The sequence below is a fragment of the Trichomycterus rosablanca genome, chromosome 7 (assembly GCF_030014385.1).
Source record: "Trichomycterus rosablanca isolate fTriRos1 chromosome 7, fTriRos1.hap1, whole genome shotgun sequence".
Taxonomy (NCBI): Eukaryota; Metazoa; Chordata; class Actinopteri; order Siluriformes; family Trichomycteridae; genus Trichomycterus; species Trichomycterus rosablanca.
In genome coordinates, this window is record NC_085994.1 from 9,028,439 (window position 1) to 9,051,895 (window position 23,457).

The window sequence follows — 23,457 nt, forward strand, 5'->3', positions numbered from 1 at the left end:
CCTCACAGCAAGAAGGTCCTGGGTTCTATCCCCAGGTGGGGCGGTCCGGGTCCTTTCTGTGCGGAGTTTGCATGTTCTCCCTGTGTCTGCGTGGGTTTCCTCCCACAGTCCAAAAAAAAAACCTGTGCAGCTAGGCTAATTGGAGACACTGAATTGTCCTATATGCACCTAGCTGCTAAAATGCACAAACCAGTGCATTGTAGTGCCGGTCCCAAGCCCGGATAAATAGGGAGGGTTGTGTCAGGAAGGGCATCCGGTGTAAAAATTGTGCCAAATCAATGCGGATCATGATCCGCTGAGAGCCGACCCCGCAACCGAACAGGACAAAGGCCGAGGAATAAGAAGTTCTAATATAATTACTAAATGAACTACAATTAACTAGTTAACTAAATTAATTAAATATAATTACTAGATCAACAAAATGCTTACATTTTAAAAATTATTAAAACATTAAATAAAACTAAACCATAAGCTGTAGCCTAAAGCAGAACGCTGGAATAGAAATAAACAAGTGACTGCTTTACTGGAGTAGAAACACTGCACTCCAGTGTGATCACATGGAAGCACTTTCGTGAGCACTCTACCAGCTACTTAGTCAACCGGCAAGTTACAAGCCAAATACTTACCAGTGAAACTGGCAGCAGATAAAGAACACAGAAAGCTGTTATGTCAACCATGGCAAAATCTGAAACTGAAGGGTGTCTGGCAGTTCATAAAAGATCTACACTCTCTGTTCCCCTGCACCCTTCCTTACCTGCTGGCCACCATGAGCATGGCAAGTTAAAATGTTACAATAAAGGCACAGTCTAAAATGTAGCTGGCAAGCTAAATGACTGTCTCTAATTATTTACTGTTCACTATGCAGTAGATTTAGTCAAATTGTCATTTCACCTTTTGCAAAATGCTAATTTAACACACTATTTTGTGTAAAGTGGTGTTTGGGTCACTGCAGCCGTTTGTAGGTAATTTCAGTGTGTGTGTAAGGTTGTTCAAAGACTGTGACTATGTATTTGTATATTAAAGAATTTGGTGCCTCTCTGCAGTAACATCACTCTTTCTCTCATGTGTGGGAGGAAAGTGGTGTATTGCTTGTGTAGGAGTTGAAAATCTCCCAAATCGTGTGTGTGAGACTATGAAATGAAACAGATTCTGCCTTTGTATGAAATGACAGATGCCTAAAATGCAGTGTTTTTCTTTTAATATTTAAAAAGTAGATTTGTGCATTTGACTTAAGCTATCAAACAACTGATTTTATCCAATCATCCACACTTCGTAATTGCTTCTTTTTAGCCCACTGCAACCTTGTTTTTGTCTGTTTAGGTGTTAGTGCTGGTTTGTGTTAAGCTTTTCTTTTATATACAGTATATATACTGTATATATATATATATATATTATTTTTTATACATTTTCTCCCCTTTTTCTACCTTTTTAGCGCGTCCAATTGCCCGATTGCGTCATGCTTCCTCTCCACCATTGCCGATCCTTGCTCTGATTGAGGAGAACAAAGCTAACCCACGCCCCCTCCGACACGTGGGCAGCATGCCGTATGCATCTTATCACCTACACTTTGACGAGTGCAGTGCAGCTCAGCATTGTGTACGGAGAGACACACCCTGAGAGAACTCTTTTCTCATCTCTGTGCAGGTGCCATCAATCAGCCAGCAGAGGTCGTAATTGCACCAGTCATGGGAGAGAGAGACCCTATCCGGCTTAGTCCCGCCCATATCTGAACAACAGGCCAATCGTTGTTCATGTGGCCGCTTAGCCTAGCCGGCAGGCAGAGCCGAGATTCTATACAATGTATTCGAGATCCCAGCTCTGGTTCCAGCGTCTGTTTTTACCGCTGCGCCACCTGAGCGGCCTCTGTGTTAAGCTTTTCTACATGGAAATCCAATTTCTTTTATCCAAATTCTTACAATTGTGCCACAAACATTGGGTGTGTTCGAAAACCTAGGGGGCTACCTTGCTCTCTTAATGCCTACATAGGCAGCTGCCTCAAAGAGGATTCTAATAAGTGATGGACTTATAAGTCAGGTTATTCGAACGCACTACTTAGACAGCGGTTTCACTTACTAAGCTAACACAGTTGGCATCATGCCATTCAAACCAATGGGATGAGGTGGCACAACACGCTAGCATGTCAAATAACATCTTCCACCGAGTACCGAAAACGGTTAATTTGTCCCTGACAAGCCCGAACTTGCAAATAAATACATTTGTACACCTCTATACAAATTATACATCTATGATCATTTATTTACATTTGAAAATTCGTTGCCCCGCATCATGCGCCATATTTGGGGTTTTTTTTTGTTAGAAAAGTCATGCCGCATTGAATGCTGGGATTGCCTTTGCCACTAAGGCAGCATCAGATGCTCATTCATTCTACAGTAAAAACACCATTGAGATTTTAAGATGTCTTACTAGTGAGCATATTAAGGCATCTAGGATTTCGACCGCCTACTTCTCGGGGGCGTGCATAGAATGTAGTAAAATGCTGTCTATGTAGAGAGCTCACTAGGTTTTTGAACACACACATAGACTCCTGTTTCCACCCATTTGTTTTGTTGTCCATTTTCTATTTTCAAGGCATATTGCTTTCAGTTTTCTGTCCCTACAGTTAGAAAAAAATCTGAAAACATGAGCAGTCCATTCCAGTTTAATTACTTTATTTAGCATGTCATTATTTCATTGTTCATAATTCAAAACTCCCTGTTGATGCATTCAAAAAACAATACAATTATCTTCATACATATCAAGAGCAATGAATAAAAACCTGTACATCTGTACTATTGAGTGTCATTTGAAGCACTATATACACACCCTCCGAAATAGACATAGTCCATGCTGCCAAACTGCAGATATAGAACAATGGCTACTTGTTCGGTTTCAAGTCAGGTGGACAAAATCCATGACCTGGTTTTTAAAAAATGAAATAAACTGCCTAGTTCTTCTTCCGGTCTACCTGAAGCAGAAGAAAGAAAATAAAGGAGAGGGCAGTTGTTCTGAGTCTTGAACAAACATATATATATATATATATATATATATATATATATGGTTAGGATTACAGTAATAATGGCAATTCGGGAGATAACGGGGAGCAGTAATATATCAAACATGCAAATGTGTCAACACTAAAGGTTTTGCTTCTAGCCAGGCTTTTTACATCTTGCATATAAATTTGCACCAAAATAAAAATTGTCGTCTGACACACAAGATATATGTCATACTGACTGGAAAACCAAATGCTTTTTCGAACCTCCCTATCCCATACATTTAGAAATATTTATTAGTTTTTTGTGTCTTTGCATAAATTGTGTACATTTATTTTACTTTTTACTTGGTTTTCTTAGAGAGGAAGTGACTTTTGTCAGGGGGGAAAGGCTTTTCTATTAGCTGTAGGTGATTTGCAAATCTTTTGAAGACAAAAAAGTAACTGGCTTACACAGAATGAATGCTTACACATGTTTAAAAAACTAAAATTACATAGTGGAAAAAGAGATTTCCTTATCCACGATTAAGCCTTGGTACCTAAGCCAATTTACTGGCATATTTTTTGCTGTAAATGTCTGTGGTATTGATGGACCGAAAAACAGATTATCCATGTGAATGCCAAAGCCAAACTATATTGAAGCATGTCACTATCACACAGGTTATGCATATTGAATATTGCAAATATTCAGGTAAGTTACTGTGATGTATTATGATCATATTATGAATGTTTTAGCTTTAAGCTTAATATGTAAATGTAATTATAGATTATGTAAATGGTGTAAAGACATTCTTTATTGGAATTATTAGAATATACACAGACTAAAAATTTCCTGACGATAATTTTATGCAGTTGACACTTTGTTACATCTCTGCTTCTTATTTCTACTAACAGTGACTAAATTAGCTTATCGCCATTCAAACTTACAACTTCGCTTTTGCAGCTTCATTGACCTATTAGCTATTTTTAAACCTGAAGCAATACCTGAACCCCATTTGATCAGCTGCAGTGCTATTTGCAATACAGAAGAAGCCTGTATAAAAATACAGTCCCATGGTTTCACCTAAAGCTTAAAACTGCAAAAACAAACATGTGGTGAAAGCATGGCCAGTCATGCCACGTCACAAATGCCCTCTCCTTCAGTTATCTTTCTCCTAATTATCCAGCTGTTCTGCTACTTCTCTAACTACTGTCTACAGTATATACAGTCTGGTGAGAAACTCAAGAATAAGCACGGTTAACATGTTCTGTACAATGGCTGACTCCTTGCAAGGCGTATGTAATAAATTCAAGTTGAAATTCAAAGCCGAACCTTGACTTTCACATTTAACAATTCAAATGTAGACATTTACAAAACACAAGAACAAAGACCTTATTCCTTTCAGCAAAGGTAATGAGGATGACATCTTTAATTAGCATTTTAACAGCGCAGTTGCTCTGCAAGTAGGCTGACTTCATGAGATGTAGTATCAAAACATGGCACCTTTAATTAATACACTGATTGGCTCATATTATGGCTCCTTCTTCAAAGTTTTACCTCTTAACTTTTAACTTAGAATTTACAGTGTCTTGAAAAAAGTATTTAGCCCAAAAAACTTTATTATATAATACATATAAATTTGCAGTGAAAAAAGTATACATTACATGTAATTAACAGCCAAGACCAAAGTCTAACAAAAAACTTGCTCATGTACTAACTAACAATACTTTTGTGGATCAGCTTTCATATCCATGAAATTACAATAATAAATAACCTTGAGGTACAGTAGTGACTACATACACAACAAATCAAAATCAAATCAAAAATTTTATCTGGGAGGATTTAGGACCATCTCATGAAATCAAAGCAACACTCAACAACATCCAAAGTTCAAAATCAAGAATTTAAGAGAAAACATTAAATTACAGCCAAACTTGACCACTGTTACTTCAAGTTGTGTATGTATCTGTGATATTTACAGAGGCATAGCAAGGAAGAAGCCTTTCATTAAAACGTTTTACCAAATATAAAGATTTGAAAACATTTAGCTTGTGTTTTATGCATTATTTGTGGCATATATGCTCATTGTAAAGTATGTCAGTATTAATAGAAAAATGTATGATACAAAGTATGGAATAAAGCTTAAACAGGAAAGACATTTTAAACACATCGACTAAAAGCACACTGCCAAAGCAACACAAGGGTGATTTAAAAATTAAGACAATTAATGTAATTGAGTGGCTCAGAAAGTGTCAATCATTTTCCTGTTTAACACACATAAAGAGAATATAAAAGTGCTTTAAACCACCACCAGAATGGTCCCAAATTGGTCTATCATATTTGTTTAAAATGAACTAAGCTACCTGTATAAACTGCCAAACATATCTATTTATAATTTTCTTTCTTTTTGGACCTATTAAATAAGTAATTTGTTCAAACATTGAAAGTGTTTAGTCAATCAGTTTGAAACAAAAGAAAAAGGTTGGGTATGAATACTTCATCAAGACACTGTATCTAAGAGACTGAGATAAATTTTAAGATCAACAACACCTCCGATAGTGTTTACCCGGCATGCTATTTATCTTGCACATTGCATACTTATACGTTGGCACTCCAGGTGACCATTTGCCATGGTAATAATAAGGAAGGAACCTGCTTAATTCAGGCCTATAAAAAGCACTAGTGTGCCATCATGCTATGTTTTCTAATCAATGGTTAACAGGATCATTAAAAAGCATTGCACATTTCACCACATTACATTATGACAGTGACAGAGGGGCCAGGACAATATAAAAAAATCGGGTCAGGACTGTAAATAGTCCTTTTCTATAATGTGATGCTCATAGTACATCTAACAGTCATGCAACTTTGAAGTACTTTTCTTCTTATAAACTAATTGTTCTTAATTCATATTTGTTTTGGAAGAAATTGGCACCTTAATCTTTTCTGTGCCAGTTTATAGTAATACAATATTATTATAATACAGTACTGTAAACATACCTTGTAGAATACTATTTTCTGTGCTACATATACTGTTTCTGATATGTTGGTGGCTGACAAATCAGAATAGAATATTGTTCTGGTATAAAGACTTTTGTTTTATATGAATACTGCTACAATAATGCCTCTCTTTAGAATTAAAAATACTACTAAACACCTACACTGCTTATCATTATTCTAAACAAATTATGTATTTTCCCCAGGATTGCCCTTTTATATATCAAGTACAAAATCTCCATCAGGACAGAGAACTTAAACAATATCAAACTTTAGTTAAAATCCTCGTAATACATTTGTTATATATTTATAACATATATAGATAAGTGCTTATGACATGCTGTTACATATTAATGGGTGGTACATCTTGCATAAGCATTTACCAGTGATATTAATGCAGTTGCAAAAAAAGTTTGTAAACCATTTGTTATTACTTAAATTTATGCCCAGAATTATTCATTAAATTGTCACGTTATGAATATATAACATGAATATATAACCGAGTCTTAACGATAGATAAACAATACAAATAATTGTAATTTCATGTATTTTCATGCTTTGTTTCAATAAATAGGTGAGACTGGAGGTGTGTGTTGAAGTGGGTTGAACATCTGAATCTACACTTGGAAAATATCTGTTCATATAAAGCATTTTCCCCAGCTGAATTTCAAAGGACTTTGGATTCTGGATACATTGTATGGATGCTTTAAACTAATACTTGCTTATTAACCTACTAATCAATCCACAAAACTACAATTTGTCTAAATTTAGTAATAGAAATTCTCTGCTCTTGCTCATTTCTCTGAGATGGGTATCTCGCGGGTATCTCGCAAAGATTACAAAAAGAGTAGGTGTATTTTTCACTGTTAATGGGAGAGGAACAATAACAAAACCACTGTTCTCTACAGAGACTATGCTCTGTAAACGACTGGGACAAAAATGGACCTTTTTGCTGAAATGCAACATTTAGAGAAAAAAAAAATGCATACTAACACCAAAAAACAGCATCCCAGCTGTCCCATGGTTTACCTAAACCTTAAAACTGCAAAAACAAAAGTGTGGTGGAGGCATGGCCAGTCATGCCACGCTGCAAATGCCTTCACCTTTAGTTATCTTTTTCCTAATTATCCAGCTGTTCTGCTACTTCTCTAACTACTGTCTACACTATATACTGTCGGGTGGAAAAATCAAGAAAAAGCATGGTTAACACGGTTTAAAACTTCCCTCACTGTCTTATCCAAAGATACCAGTAACATCACTGCTACTAAAGACGTGTAATAAATACAAGTTGCAAAAGCAGCCTTGCCTGAATTTTTGGGCAACATCTGAACATAATTTTTGATCATTTATTTCTCTCTCTCTCTTTTTCCCTCTCCCCTTTCCTTAATTTCTAGTTCCTCTCCAAGATCCAAATATTTAAAAAATGACACAGGACTGAATACTGAAGATACATGGAATGAGAAGACCTCACTAAAGCATCACTTTGTATAAATGTCACTTAAAAGAGACTAATTAGTACTGTAAAAAAATGAAATAAAGTGTTATATAAACTGGTAAAAGCATCTACATTTACACCATCTGTTGTACCACTATGCAAGCGACTAATGCCTGTCAGGGTGAAAACAGAAAGTTTGTTAAACCTTAGCCTACCTACAGTAAAAAAAAAAAATAATTTAAGGTACACAGATCTTTCCTTGGGTGGCCTCACAGCAAGAAGGTCCTGGGTTCGATCACGAGGCGGGTCGGTCCGGGTCCCTTCTGTGCGGAGTTTGCATGTTCTCTTCGTGTCTGCGTGCTTTTCCTCCGGGAACTCCGGTTTCCTCCCACAGTCCAAAAAACATGCAGTCAGGTTAATTGGAGACACTAAATTGCCCTATAGGTGAATGGGTGTGTATGTGTGTGTGTATGTCTGTCTGCCCTGCGATGGACTGGTGCCCCGTCCAGGGTGTTACTGTGTGCCTTGCGCCCATTGAAAAGCTGGGATAGGATCCAGCACCCCCCCCTGTGCGCGTGACCCTAATTGGATAAGCGGTTAAGAAGGTGAGTGAGTGAGATCTTTCCTTGTTGTACAAGGCTTCTACCTACTAGTTCCTTCATTCCTAAGCACACATCTAGAAAACTCAGATATCTTAAAAAGATGACATTAATCACTTTCCTGGTCACAGACTAAAGGGTGTTGTAGCTTAAATTTGATTATTGACAAGTAAGAGTAGTATTGACAAGCTGGGTAAGTTCTATACAGCATTAAGTGTTTTGGCAGCCTAGAATCTTCAGCATAACTCAGACTGTGTTTACTAACTTGGCTTTGGATCTTGTTTTGATGTTGTTGTCTGGTTATTGCTGCACTCTTTATTCATTTGTTTTGAGTTCATCCGATGGTTTTGTCTGTATTAGCTTTTAATAAAGAGTCACAGGTGGGTCCTTAATCCTTTGTTTTGTCTCCCATCTTTCAAGAAGGATAACAACATCAAACATGAATACTTGTTTAAGAAAGACATTAAAGGTACACTTGTTTGTGTATTATAACTTAAAGTCCAGGCAATTGTTTCAAGTCCAGTCAATGCAAAAATCAAAGTAACTTCAAAGGGTTCACAGATCTTTTTTTGCAACTGTATCTTACAAATGTATTAAGACATACTTCTTTTTGTCTGCTGTATTTCTATGTTAAATACTGCTCTGTAGGGAGGTTCTGGGATAAAGCTACGACGTGTATACTGAAACAGAAAACAGGGAGATGGCCTCTTATTGCTAAGACAGTCAGAGGTAAAGAGCGATGCATAAGCTGGTGTTGCAGCAGGTCTGATTCTAGGTGACCAGTTCGCTTTTGTTCCATGTCATTTACATTCCAGCAACTTGTCTGCGCTTAAAGATTACACAATAATACCAATCTTGGCCTGGCAAAATAAATAAAAAAACACCACCGCATTTTTGATCAGTAAGTCTTACAAAATGCATAGAAGACCAGTATCAAAATGCCCTTTTTATAATCTCCTGAAACGAGGGATTGACATGAAGCTAAAGTGGCTAAGGTGGAATAGAGGAGGGCTAAGAGGGTTGAATCATATTGGCCTTCATTTGAATTTTCCTTTTTTTTCTGCAAATGTTTGGGGAATCTGAAATGGCTTTAAAACAGTGAATCTAAACTCAAACACAAATATAAGCATGACATGTAAAAGCAAAACTCTGGAGTCCTGAATTCACACAGACGTCTTAGGAGAAGTCTAGTGTTTGACGTAAAGGAATATCACATGAGGCACTTGTAATGACTCGCTGACTGGTTGCAGAATGTGTGCACTATTTTCCTCTGTCTTGTGTACTGAGTTCTGCAAAGGCGTATAGTTCAAGAGGCAGAAGAATGCTCAATTGCACACTCTCTACTTCGCTACGTTATTTAATCTTTTCTCTGTTTAATTCTTTAATTCTGTCTCTTTTTTTTTCTTTTTTGGTAAACACCAGCTAAAGAAGCAGAAGGCACCTGGAGAAGTCTGAGATGGCTCACTAGCCCCGTAATAAAACAGTTCTTTCCCCGTCCTTTTCCCCAGCAAGGACAGCTTAACCGATGCACATAGCGGGAAAGAGGGTTACAGTCTGATCGCAGAAAAGCAAGCAGCGAATACAGATTTTAAATAAATCTTCCTCTAGTTCTGTAATAGAATCTTGATGCATTCATAAGAAAAGAAAATATCAAAATAATGTCAAAAAATCTGAAAGAAAATAACGATACATGCTGCAAAGATTATGACTACATACACACATGAACTTGCCTTGCAACCAATCAGAAGAATTGCATCAAGACAACATGCTCTCTTCGTTTCCTTCAGAGGCCTCTGGGTGGCACTAACACATCATTTCAGTTTGTCTGGACTGCATACCTCCGGGACTGTGGCAATTCTTTAAATTTCTTGACAATGAAAACACAGGAAGTTGAAGTTGTAATAAGATGATGCTTGTGGTTTAAGAGAGTGTGTGAGAAAAGAGAGTTTGGAGAGGGAATTCAGAACCACAGGCCTCCTTTACACTGGCTCAACCTGCTATCATCCAAGACCTGAGAGAGTTTGCGGGGACTGGGGACAAGCCAGGGACCTGGGGACAGATTTGGGGTTGCAGGGACCTCCTGGGAGTTGCTGGAGTCAAAGGGCCACTGCGTCCCTACAAAGGATATGCTAGCCGCAGAGATGCTGACCTCGGAGAAGCTGAGCGCAGATTCAGCATCGGAAAGGTTGCCATCATCCAGAGGCATGAGGAAGGAAAACGGTGCTCTCTGCCTGCCCCCTGACAACTCTTCTGAGCCCTTGGCAAGATCAACGTTGAGGTCTTCCCTCTTTTCAGACTTTTTCCTTTCCCTCTTTTCATCTCTGCGTTTCCTAACGATTGCCTCTGACTGTTGGCCTTCCTGCTCTAACTTCCTTTCCTCTCCACCTTTCCCGCTGCTCCTTCTGCCCCCTGAACCCCTTCTCTTGTCCCTTCCTTGTTCCTTGTCCCTCTCCCTCCTCTCTCTTCTCTGCACACCCTCTTCCCCTCCCTCTGTACCCCTAGGAGCCTTTTTGGTTGAACTCTGAGTTGGTTTCTCTCTCTCTCGCTTCCTCTCCGAGTGGGAGCTTGCTGTGATGCTAGCCATGTCAGCCAAAGCCTGCTCGGTATCAGGAGTGCCCCGCCTCTCCTCCTCTGCCCTCTCTCGGCCGCTCGCTCCTTTCATTTGCTCCTCTCGCCTCTTGGATGCTTTTTTCACCTCTTTCTCGATGCTTTTAGGCATGGAGAAAGCAACTCCAGTTTCAGCTTGCTCCTCATGGCAGAGGGAGGAGGGGGAGGCCGCTCCATCTTCATGGTCTGAAAAATTGAGAGATAGAGGTGCATATAGTTTTAAAGAAATAATTCAGATTAAAGGTTAATTCTACCTTGTTTAAATCAAAACAATATAAACAGCAGATTTTAATAAATGTGGGATGAAAATGAGCAGGTAGCAACCATTAAGAGGTTAAATGTGTTAAACTTATTATGCATTTTTAGCTATTTTCAAGAACCTTAGAGCTATAGAGATAAAAAAAAAAAGGAATATTCAAGGAAGACAACATTCCACCTATATGACAACTGTATTCACATTATCTTTTTTATCTTTTTTAAACACAGATCAATGTGCTTACTTCAGATGGCTTAAAAGTTTATTTTAATGATGTTTAAATTCAACAAGACTCACAGTAAAAAGCCTGGGTGTGTCTAGTGTAGTTAAACCCAGTTAACAATTAAATTTTATTAGTCAGTTAAATGAGTAACTAAAGGGGCAATTACCGCACTGGGCTTGTTGATGTTGCATACATCGTTTCCTTCAAGTAATTAAATGATCTTTCAATAATAAAAGCTTTATTTTGTGTTACTCAAGTGTCTTATATTACATTTTGTGGTGGGAATTTATTTTATACACCGACCAGACTTAACATTATGACCACTGACAGGTGAAGTGAATAACACTGATTATCTCTTCATCACGGCACCTGTTAGTGGGTGGGATATATTAGGCAGTAAGTGAACATTTTATCTTCAAAGTTGATGTGTTAGAAGCAGGAAAAATGGGCAAGCGTAAAAATTTAAGCAAGTGATGGCTAGACGACTGGGTCAGAGCATCTTCAAAACTGCAGCTCTTGTGGGGTGTTCCCGGTCTGCAGTCTGTCAGTATCTATTGAAAGTGGTCCAAGTAAGAAAAAGTGGTAAACTGGCGACAGGGTCCTGGGCGGCCAAAGCTCATTGATGCACGTGGGGAGCGTCATAATGTTATGCCTGATCAGTATATTACTATATAACTAAACAAAGAGGGTTGCATCAAGAAGTGCACAAAAAACTGGGCTAAATCAGGTATGCAGACTATAATAATCCACTGTGACAGGCCCCAAATATACAGGAGCAGCTGAAAGAAAAACGACAAAAAAACTAAACAATTATGTAATTAATAAAAACTGAAAGCTTTTTGTTGCTACAAGGTTAACCAGGTCAGTTAACCATTGACTAATAACAGTCAGTTACTGGTTAAAATAATTCAGCAAAATTACAACAATTACAATTGTAACATGCTGTAATTTTGTACTGCCGTTTGTGGCCTACAAAACCTAAAATACACACTTTTGTACAGGGGCACTGACCAACCAAGGTCCTTACACAGCGTTGATAACACCACCCCTTATTAGTCCAGTCTTTTCCCACCCAGCAATTCAGCATACTGGAGGCCAATTCTGTCTGCTGCAAGCATTAGCCAATTGTGCCTGCTAGAGCCTACCGGTAGCAGATTTGAACCCGGGAGTTCAGAATCTCTGTGCTGGTGTGCTATTCTTTTTTGATGTAAACTCCCTTTACCCAAGTATTTTTGTCCTCAATTTGTCTAAAACCAAAATAAAAGTATTCAGACATTAAAAGCAAAGGAAAAAATAAAATTTGTCAAAACAGCAGAATGAGCCCCAAAAGACCAAAAAATGAACAAAACAAACAAACAGGGAACGCTAACAGAAACAGCTACCAACCGTGCGTTTTCTGTCCGGCCGATGACATAGAAGCAAGGCTCGCCCTGTTTGGAGTTGGTCATGCAGAGCGACAAGCTGGAAAGCTCCACTGAGAGACAGAAAGAGAAAAGAAGAGGAAAGAGAGAGAAAGGGGGCAGCAGCATGGAGGACCGACAGAAATAAAAAAGGAAATACAGACAGGAGAAAGAAGAAAAATCCCAAAGCAGAGTTAGGAAAAGGTGAACAAAAAGTTGTGCTGGAAGTGAACAGCAAGATTTCCCACTGGCTAAAAATGAAGAAGAGTATCGAAATGAATCAGTTAGCTGAGAAGAAAGCCTTCATATCCCTATATGCTCACCGTAGTCTGGTACATATCCGTTTCCTCTCTTAAGAATGAGGTGGATGCGGTGTCCTCCTTTACGGATCTGTTCCACAGCCTGGCTGTGCGTCATGCCGACTGTACCGTCACCATTAATCTCCACCAGTTGATCGCTCACCTAAACATAAATAAGCACAGTTAGCAAGTACAGAAGTACGAATGAAAGACAGAAAAATGCAGCCCCCAACGAAGAAAGTGATTATAACAGGGACAGTGCAGAACTGAGAAGTGATTGTCAGGCTGATCCAACTGTCTGTGACAACTAGGGAACAAATAGGGAACCCTCAGAACCAGCATAATTCATAAAGTAACACCCCCAACCCCACCAACCAATGCATAGCCCATGCATAAGATGGATTTATGTGCGGTGTCCGCTCCCTCTGGGGCAAATCGCCTTCCCAGGACAGCACTGCAACACCGTCTGACTTTCCAGAATAAGATAAGTGTGCTGGCATCACATGCAAGCAGAAAACCCGACCAGAGCAGGCCCGTTATCACGGTTCCAGAAAGAAAGGTTTGCCAAACAAAGGAACGGGCAAATTTGTCAAAGTGAAATCATGATATATATACACCAATCAGCCATAACATTAAAACCACCTCCTTGTTTCCACATAGAAGCACTTTGTAGTTCTACAATTACTGACTGTAGTCCATCTGTTTTTCGGAATGCTTTGTTAGCCCCCTTTCATGCTCTTCTTCAATGGTCAGGACTCTTCCAGGACCACCACAGAGCAGGTATTATGTAGGTGGTGGATCATTCTCAGCACTGCAGTGACACTGACATGGTGGTGGTGTGTTAGTGTGTGTTGTGCTGGTATGAGTGGATCAGACACAGCAGCGCTGATGGAGTCAACCAACTAAAAATATCCAGCCAACAGCGCCCCTTAGGCAGCATCCTGTGACCACTGATGAAGGTCTAGATGATGAGCAACTCAAACAGCAGCAATAGATGAGCAATCGTCTCTGACTTTACATCTACAAGGTGGACCAACTAGGTAGGAGTGTCTAATAGAGTGGACAGTGAGTGGAAACGGTATGTAAAAACTCCAGCAGCGCTGCTGTGTCTGATCTACTCATACCAGCACAACACACACTAACACACCACCACCATGTCAGTGTCACTGCAGTGCTGAGAATGATCCGCCACCCAAATAATACCTGCTCTGTGGTGGTCCTGTGGGGGTCCTGACCATTGAAGAACAGAGTAAAAGCAGGCTAAAATGTATGTAGAGAAACAGATGAACTATAGTCAGTAATTGTAGAACTACAAAGTGCTTCTATATGGTCAGTGAAGCTGATAAAATGGACAGTGAGAGTAGAAACAAGGAGGTGGTTTTAATATTATGGCTGATCAGTGTATAAAGAATCCCACCTGAGGCCAATTAATGCTAACAAGGTGCAGGTGACTTGTCAATTAAGAGAAACTGACACATAAATCATCTGTGCCCCCTTTGCTGGCCAAATATGGCAAAATACAGAAGGACAAGAATTCCCTGTTCCTATGCTAACATACAAACTCCAATTCTGTCAACTCTAAGTCAGGATTTACATTACATGTAATGACTAAAGCCTCAATTCACAGTACTAATAAGCAGTCGAAGTTCACAGTGCATGAGGGGCAAAAACTTTTCTGTTTATCCATCTTCAGGCCAGGCATTAATAGTTTTAACTAAGTCAAAAGCTGTTGTACGTTAACTTTTAAATGTATATTTTATATCTAAATATGTCCCCCCTAATATAAATATAGGGATTATGACTTTGGTCTGTGCTAACCTGTATCTTCTGGCTCCGAGATGCCGGTCCACCCTCCATCAGTCCCAGCACATAGAGTCCCATGTTGTATTCACTCCCTCCTCTCAGACTAAAGCCAAAGCCTGTTGGACCCCTCTCCAGATCCACACTATAGTGCCGAGGGTCCTGCGTGAGGAGAGAAATGAAAAGATAAAAAAAACTAAAAATAGAAGATGAGACATAAGGAGAGTTTGAAGGGGGGGTGAAAAGTAGATTAAAAGAATGGAATATATGGATAATGTTCTGCTGAAGTAGCAATGGTAATATATACCTATATGTACAGTGTATCACAAAAGTGAGTACACCCCTCACATTTCTGCAGATATTTAAGTATATCTTTTCATGGGACAACACTGACAAAATGACACTTTGACACAATGAAAAGTAGTCTGTGTGCAGCTTATATAACAGTGTAAATTTATTCTTCCCTCAAAATAACTCAATATACAGCCATTAATGTCTAAACCACCGGCAACAAAAGTGAGTACACCCCTTAGTGAAAGTTCCTGAAGTGTCAATATTTTGTGTGGCCACCATTATTTCCCAGAACTGCCTTAACTCTCCTGGGCATGGAGTTTACCAGAGCTTCACAGGTTGCCACTGGAATGCTTTTCCACTCCTCCATGACGACATCACGGAGCTGGCGGATATTCGAGACTTTGCGCTCCTCCACCTTCCGCTTGAGGATGCCCCAAAGATGTTCTATTGGGTTTAGGTCTGGAGACATGCTTGGCCAGTCCATCACCTTTACCCTCAGCCTCTTCAATAAAGCAGTGGTCGTCTTAGAGGTGTGTTTGGGGTCATTATCATGCTGGAACACTGCCCTGCGACCCAGTTTCCAGAGGGAGGGGATCATGCTCTGCTTCAGTATTTCACAGTACATATTGGAGTTCATGTGTCCCTCAATGAAATGTAACTCCCCAACACCTGCTGCACTCATGCAGCCCCAGACCATGGCATTCCCACCACCATGCTTGACTGTAGGCATGACACACTTATCTTTGTACTCCTCACCTGATTGCCGCCACACATGCTTGAGACCATCTGAACCAAACAAATTAATCTTGGTCTCATCAGACCATAGGACATGGTTCCAGTAATCCATGTCCTTTGTTGACATGTCTTCAGCAAACTGTTTGCGGGCTTTCTTGTGTAGAGACCTCTTCCTTCTGGGGTGACAGCCATGCAGACCAATTTAATGTAGTGTGCGGCGTATGGTCTGAGCACTGACAGGCTGACCCCCCACCTTTTCAATCTCTGCAGCAATGCTGACAGCACTCCTGCGCCTATCTTTCAAAGACAGCAGTTGGATGTGACACTGAGCACATGCACTCAGCTTCTTTGGACGACCAACGCGAGGTCTGTTCTGAGTGGACCCTGCTCTTTTAAAACGCTGGATGATCTTGGCCACTGTGCTGCAGCTCAGTTTCAGGGTGTTGGCAATCTTCTTGTAGCCTTGGCCATCTTCATGTAGCGCAACAATTCGTCTTTTAAGATCCTCAGAGAGTTCTTTGCCATGAGGTGCCATGTTGGAACTTTCAGTGACCAGTATGAGAGAGTGTGAGAGCTGTACTACTAAATTGAACACACCTGCTCCCTATGCACACCTGAGACCTAGTAACACTAACAAATCACATGACATTTTGGAGGGAAAATGACAAGCAGTGCTCAATTTGGACATTTAGGGGTGTAGTCTCTTAGGGGTGTACTCACTTTTGTTGCCGGTGGTTTAGACATTAATGGCTGTATATTGAGTTATTTTGAGGGAAGAATAAATTTACACTGTTATATAAGCTGCACACAGACTACTTTTCATTGTGTCAAAGTGTCATTTTGCCAGTGTTGTCCCATGAAAAGATATACTTAAATATCTGCAGAAATGTGAGGGGTGTACTCACTTTTGTGATACACTGTAATATTTACCTTCCTGAATTCACCATTTTCACAACTGCATATCCAATGGGAATGGCACTGTCAGAAATATAATAAATAATGGGCTGATGGTAGTTTCCTTGTAGTACATGTGTTGAGTGAAGCAGAAATGTGCAGGCATAAAGGCCTAAGTGACTTCGACAAAAGCCAAAACATCATGGTCAGACAACTGGGTCAAAATATCTTAAAAAAAGGGTGATCACAGAAAGCTGTGGTGAATACCCACTGACAGTCCAAAAGGGGTCAAGCCACGACCTGTCGACAAGTTGTTGGGCAGCCAAGACTAATTACTGCCAGAGAAAAACAGCTATGGCATCTCATACAGACCAACAGTCCGTGCATGCCTCTATTTAAACCTGTTATCCTTTCTGGCTAGCCTTTCATATTAATTAACATACACCCCTGAAATAAAATGTATGGCAGCATGGGTTATATTAAGCTCAAAACATCCAACTTACCTTCTGTCTTGTTATGTGGCCCTTTCTTAATTTGCTCTCTGCATCAAAGTCTGTGTATTCTGCCAGGTTAGAAGCATCTAAGACAGAAAACAAGAAAACATTCATAAAGTAAAAACAGCTAAACAAATAAAGCACTGGCGCCCTCTGGAGGACACCACGTTCTACTGAAAGCTGCTATAAGACCATGTACCCTTGTCAACCACCTCTGTGATAAAACCACGTTTTGTAAAGTGAAAGGTATCCAACATGCTTATCACCCTTAACAATGTTTCCCAACGCTTACTTCAACAATAAGTTTACCAACTATAACTGATAAGCCAGTTTAGCTAACTGAATATAAACAGGGCACATTTCAGGCCAGGTCTGAGTGTCTATCCCAGTTCAAATATACACTTTAAATCCACTGGATTATTTCAGATTTGTAAAGAAAACACAGTCTTACACATAAGATATACACTGATCAGCCATAACATTAAAACCACCTCCTTGTTTCCTTGTGTCCATTTTATCAACTACACTTCCCATATAGAAGCACTTTGTAGTTCTACAATTACTGACTGTAGTCCATCTGTTTCTCTGCATGCTTTGTTACCCCCCTTGCATGCTGTTCTTCAATAGTCAGGACTTTTCCAGGACCACCACAGAGCAGGTATTATTTAGGTGGTGGATCATTCTCAGCACTGCAGTGACACTGACATGGTGGTGGTGTGTTAGTGTGTGTTGTGCTGGTATGAGTGGATCAGACACAGCAATGCTGCTGGAGTTTTTAAACACCTCACTGGCTCTGCTGGACTGAAAATAGTTCACCAACCAAAACATCCAGCCAAAAGCGCCCTGTGGGCAGCGTCCTGTGACCACTGATGAAGGTCTAGAATATGACCAACTCAAACAGCAGCAATAGATGAACGATCGTCTCTGACTTTACATCTACAAGTTGGACCAACTAGGTAGGAGTGTCTAATAGAGTGGACAGTGAGCGGACCTGGTACTTAAAAACACCAGCAGCACTGCTGTGTCTGATCCACTCATACCAGCACAACACACACTAACACACCACCACCATGTCAGTGTCACTGCAGTGCTGAGAATGATCTGATCTGATTATCTAAAATCATGCAGTGCAGTGAGACAGCAATGCAATAATAGAAGCAACTGGAAAAGGCACAATTATTTTTTACAGCACGAAATTCTGATATGAACTGGGATATTCTGCAATTTATAAACATGTTCCCCTGCCCTTCCTGTGCTGTACGTACTGGCGTTGGATCTCGGTGTGATGGTGAGGCGGAGTGTGTTTCCTGCTCGTCTCAGGATTTGAGCCAGGTCTCTGTGAGGCAGGGTGACCACTGAACGACCTTCCACTGCTTCCAGCTGATCACCTTGCTGGATCTGACCACTCCGTGCTGCTGGACTTCCCCTTCGCACCGTCACAAACCTATGAGAGAACAGCGACGATGCTAAAGAGAGGTGGAGAGAGGAAAGAGAGGGAAGAATAAGATTAATACAAGGCTAGTGGTACTTAAATCACAGGACATAACCCCCTGAAGGTTGTCTGGGGAAAATACTAGGAGGAAATAAAATATTTTTTGCAAATATATTTAATAAAAGCACAACTACTGTTTTGTAAAACATGGAGGAAATAAGAGCTGGAGAGAAAGAGACTACAATTCAATTCAAATCTGTATTGCATTTTAAAATGCAGTATTTGAGAGAAACTTATTTTAGCAAATTGTTTAAGGAAAATTTCTGTCCAATGGCTAAGCAGCTTTTAAAAATTATAGCAAAGACGCTAGCACACCAGAGCTGACATTTCGAACTTGTCGGTTCGAAACTCAGCTCTGCCATCTGGCTGGTCTGGACGGCTACATGAACAATGATTGGCTTGTTCTTCATACAGGGAGGGAGCCGGATAGGGACTCTCTCTCATAACTGATACAATTACGACCTCTGCTGGCTGACTGATGGTGCCTGAACAGAGTCAAGAAATAATGAGTTGATCAGGGTGTAGCTCTCTGTATACAAAGCTGATCCACATGTGAACTTGCCCCGTGCAGGTGAAAAGACGCAGTCGGTACTGCACAAAATGATATAAAATATGTTGAGTGCATGTTGGATCTTGTACTAATGTTACCAAAATGTATCAACTATCAAATAACAATATGTTACTGTTTACATTTACTAATTACAGTAATTAGTATTCATCAATTACTATTTTCGATTATAATTAAAGGAAAATAAACAAACAAGCTGTTACATGCTGTAAAATTACCTTCATTTACATTGAAATAAACTGAATTGTTAAGGTAAAATGAACAAACCTATGAAGTAAATGCAATACGGAAAGCTTAGGTCAATGCAATATTAATTGCCGTCAAGATTAGAACATTAGGGTTAAAGAAAAGTGCCTCTGCTTTGAGGACATGCATTCATAATCAGGGCGCTATTAAACAAGCGCAGTCCAAAATAGTCTCATCAGCCACTAAACAGGCTATTCACAGTGACAGCGCTGCTAATAATTAATGAATGATTTAATGATAGAATGAGGGCTGTGTGTCCATCAATGCCCGAATGTGAAGCATCAAAAACTTGAACAGACCAGCAGCAGAACTTTTAAATGTGGAAGAGTAATGTTTGGTTTGTGTTTGCCATTTTAATGCTATTTTTTGCTAGGTCAGTAAAAGAGGTTAATAAAAGCCTGAATGCAACACAATATTTCTCCAGAAAGAAATATTAAGAAATATATAAAAAGACAAGTGTTCCACTATCACTTCATCAGTTCTCACTCTCCTATTTCAGCTCAACAAAAAATTCTATAAAACATCTTTAAAATGCAGCATGAAGATAAATAAAAATAATGTAAATAAAACGAAGACACACAAGCATTCACAGATGTAATAAAACACACGTTTTCTTATACAGTGGTACCTTGTAACTCAACGTCCCCTAAACTCAAAATCTTTGAAACTCAGTTTGTTTTAACTTGAGTTGAAAAAACATCCACCAGAAAAAATAAATGTAAAAGAAAATATGTGGACTAAAAATAAAAAATATTAATCACTGGGAAATATAAAAATCACTAGAAAACATGAATAAACAACCCTAAGCAGTAACAAAATGGAATTTAAAACCAGCAAACACTAAGTCATTTTATTTCCCTAATAACTTATACTCTGTACCTCATTCCTATCCCCCCCTGTCTTTCTCTCTGTATCTCTCACAGATTGGTCTGAGGCATCAATCACAGATGTTAAGACTGTTCTGATGTATACAATGTCCCAGGGTACAGAATGTAACAGTACTGCACAAGCTTATATAACACAGTCTGATACAGCACAAAAAGTTGCCAGTAGCACAACATTTAAATTCCCAAATCAAATTTAAAGGAACCATTAAGACTCTCATTGAGCAGTGGCATTCACACTTAATGCCTATTATCTACAGCTGCCATCTGCACAAACTCTGATCCGCTCTCTTCCTGTGCTCTCATGCAGCACTATGATGTGTACCATAACCAGGACAATGCTCTCCCCACTGCAGGTCTAAATGATCAATTATTCAAATTGATCTGCCTGAGCATACACAATACTAGTCTGCAGGAAGCTGGTGCAGGGAAATGTGGGCTGCCACTTTATTTAAAAGAGACCTATTAATATGAAAGTGTGGCTGTTACAACTTCCACTACTGTGGTAAGCTTTCCACTGATTTTTTGCTGCGTCAGAGGAAATTTCTGCCCATTTTGTCAAAAGAGCACCCATGAGGTCAGGCACTAAGGTTGGATAATGAGGCTGGTTCTCAATCTATGTTTTAATTCATCCCAAAGGTGTTTTTGGGGTTGATTGCAGGGCTCTAAAAAGCAGGTCACTTGAGTTCAACTCATCAAACTTTTTCTTTACGGAACTTAATTTGTGTCCAGTGGCACAATCATGCTGGGACAGGAGATAACCTTCCCCAAACTGTTGCCACAGAGTTGAAAGCATATCATGAATTTGTATAACTGATTGTGTGAACCTCTCAGCAATGGTATAAATTAGTGCATATAAAAACACAAATTAATAAATAACGACACACTGTACTGCTATAGAATGTATAACAGTAATAGATTACACATCTAATGCTTAATGAAAATGTGATAAGTGAAAGTTTGATGATCAGTGTATCATGGGCACGTGCATTTTACCCGTGGAAGAGATGGACACACTGTAGGATGGTCCATCTCGCAGCATACAGACGTTAATGGACCTGCTGGTAATACCCTGGTACCAGATACCACAGAGTCGAGTCTATGTCTCAGTGGGTCAGAGCACGTTTGTCATCATATTAGGTGGGTGCTTCTAATGTTTTAGCTCATATGTTTTTGTAAACACAACAGATTTTACACTGTTTGTTACTACTAACCAAATGCTGCCTGTTTGGTCAGAAAACACACATTATTAATGCTCAAATATTTAAAATATGCTGCAATTCTAACTTTTACTTTAATGTATTTGCTAGATGATATTAAACCATGATTACCTAAGCATGCAACAGTAAAACCACACTTTCTCGATCTTGTTTTTCAGATCACACTGCATCATATCATCTGTATGGTCTGAAAATCCAGCTCACTAATTCCATGTCATATCTGAGAATAGCACAATGTTTTTTTATTGCTCTGACCCAGCTAGCAGAATTAGCATTAACACACATGCAGTGCAGCTACAACAATATACTCGAATAAAAAAGGCCACAACACAACATGGGAACATTGTCACCACGCTGATGTAGCTCTGAAGCACTAACGCAGTCTAGAGTCAATATACAATACATGACCAAATGTAAACAGTCCTTGTATGATATATGACACCTACATTAAATTTTATGCAAATTGCCTTGTCAGTTTGCTGCTCTAAACAATACACAAACGTGTTTACTCAGGCAAAGGACTTGATCATTACAGTCATACCTTGTAACTCAAAGTCCCCTAAACTCGAAATCTTTGAAACTCGACACCCTTTGTATAGAAAATTCCCTTAAACTCAGCGTGAACTTGTTTGGTGCGCGTAGACCGCACTTCGCAGCAAAACAAAGGAGTGAGCGATGTAAACAAAAGGGGTAAGTGTTAGGGCGCAATCACATGAGAATCGTTCTGCGCTTCACTCACAGCAAACCTGCTTTGTTCAGCACTTGGCTCGAGCAGTGAGGTAAAACGTCATCAAAGTGCGAATATGAGACAAATCTGTGTTTGTGTGGAATAACCGTCAAATCCACTCTGAAAGCTCCACATGCATCTGTGTTTAGCTGTATTTTCCCCATTTAACTTTTAAACTTGTGTTACAGCTCAAGGAGCTGAGAAATGGTAAGAATCAGCTTTTCCGAGAGTCTAAAATGCTTATCGGTAAAAAAGCTTAATGTGACTTAATGTATATAAAGAATGACACAACAACACTAAACTTCAATTAAGCATTACTGCTCATAAGTTCACTCCACTAATGAAATTCCTCACTCATTGTTTTAGTACAATAAGTCATGTTAAGCTTTGTTCACATAACGCATTGTTCGTACTTTGAGCCACACTACATAGAAAACAATGGCACAGCCAGCACTAAAGCGGTTTTGCCACTTCTTATGTGAATGCACCCTTACAGTAGAAGTAAAGGAGATAATAGTGAAATGTGAGAGCGGTGTTAGCGTTACTGAACTCGCTAGGAATACGATATTCCAAGATCAACCATCTCCACAATTATGAAACATAAGGAAATGTACAGTATATGATTTCAGTGTTTTTATATCATATTTGTGTTATTTTCAGTGTATAAGTGTCAAAAACAGCCCCATTATTTTACATTAGCCTAAAATATACGCAGTTCCACGGGACCATGGGACGCATTCACAGGTTTCCCACACATCCTTATGAAAAAAAAATCTCAAAACTCAACATGTTTTAAGCTTGATGTCACTCCCAGAACAACTGACGTCGAATTTTAAGGTACCACTGTACTTGCAAGCTCAATCTGTACAAAATGTGCAGAAAATGTTCATGTCTAAATGCAGCATCCTTTTTTACTGCACTGTATAGCACACTTTAATTTATAACTAACTAAAACAGCCATATTTGATTAAAAAATAGAACACATGGCCTAAACCATTTAATTCCATGTGACATAGGAAACATTACAATGCTACATACAGTGCATGTGTGTGTTAGTGCATGTGTGTGTGTGTGTGTGTGTGTGTGTGTGTATGTGCTGTGCGTGTGTGTGTAAACTGCCAAAGCCTTTATGAGAAGACCCCAGGTGTGTGTACATTTTGCTGTGCATAAAATGCCCTGAAGCGAATGTAAAAGCTTATTCAGTCAGAAACGCTCCCCAGCCGCTCTCCTCACTCACAACTGCCAGTATAAAACAAATTCTACATTATTCATCACTTTGTTTATTATTAATAACGTTTTTATAAAGGGTGGACAA

At 39.4% G+C, this 23,457-nt stretch overlaps 1 protein-coding gene across 3 annotated transcripts in view; it reads right to left on the reverse strand.

The window, feature by feature from the left end:
- Positions 1-2,652: 2,652 nt before the first annotated feature.
- The window catches only part of magixa (MAGI family member, X-linked a), an 89,380-nt gene continuing 68,575 nt past the window's right edge, over positions 2,653-23,457 (reverse strand). For 2 of the 3 annotated variants that reach the window (XM_062998941.1, XM_062998940.1), the window contains exons 13-17: positions 18,271-18,471; positions 17,015-17,091; positions 14,607-14,750; positions 12,813-12,951; positions 2,653-10,796 (exon numbers count right to left, since the gene is read on the reverse strand). In XM_062998941.1, the coding sequence (XP_062855011.1) occupies positions 9,964-10,796; positions 12,813-12,951; positions 14,607-14,750; positions 17,015-17,091; positions 18,271-18,471 (1,394 nt within the window). In that variant the 3' untranslated portion in view covers positions 2,653-9,963. Of the gene's footprint in view, positions 10,797-12,475; positions 12,564-12,812; positions 12,952-14,606; positions 14,751-17,014; positions 17,092-18,270; positions 18,472-23,457 lie in introns of all 3 variants that reach the window. The other variant, XM_062998942.1, reaches the window with a different exon arrangement.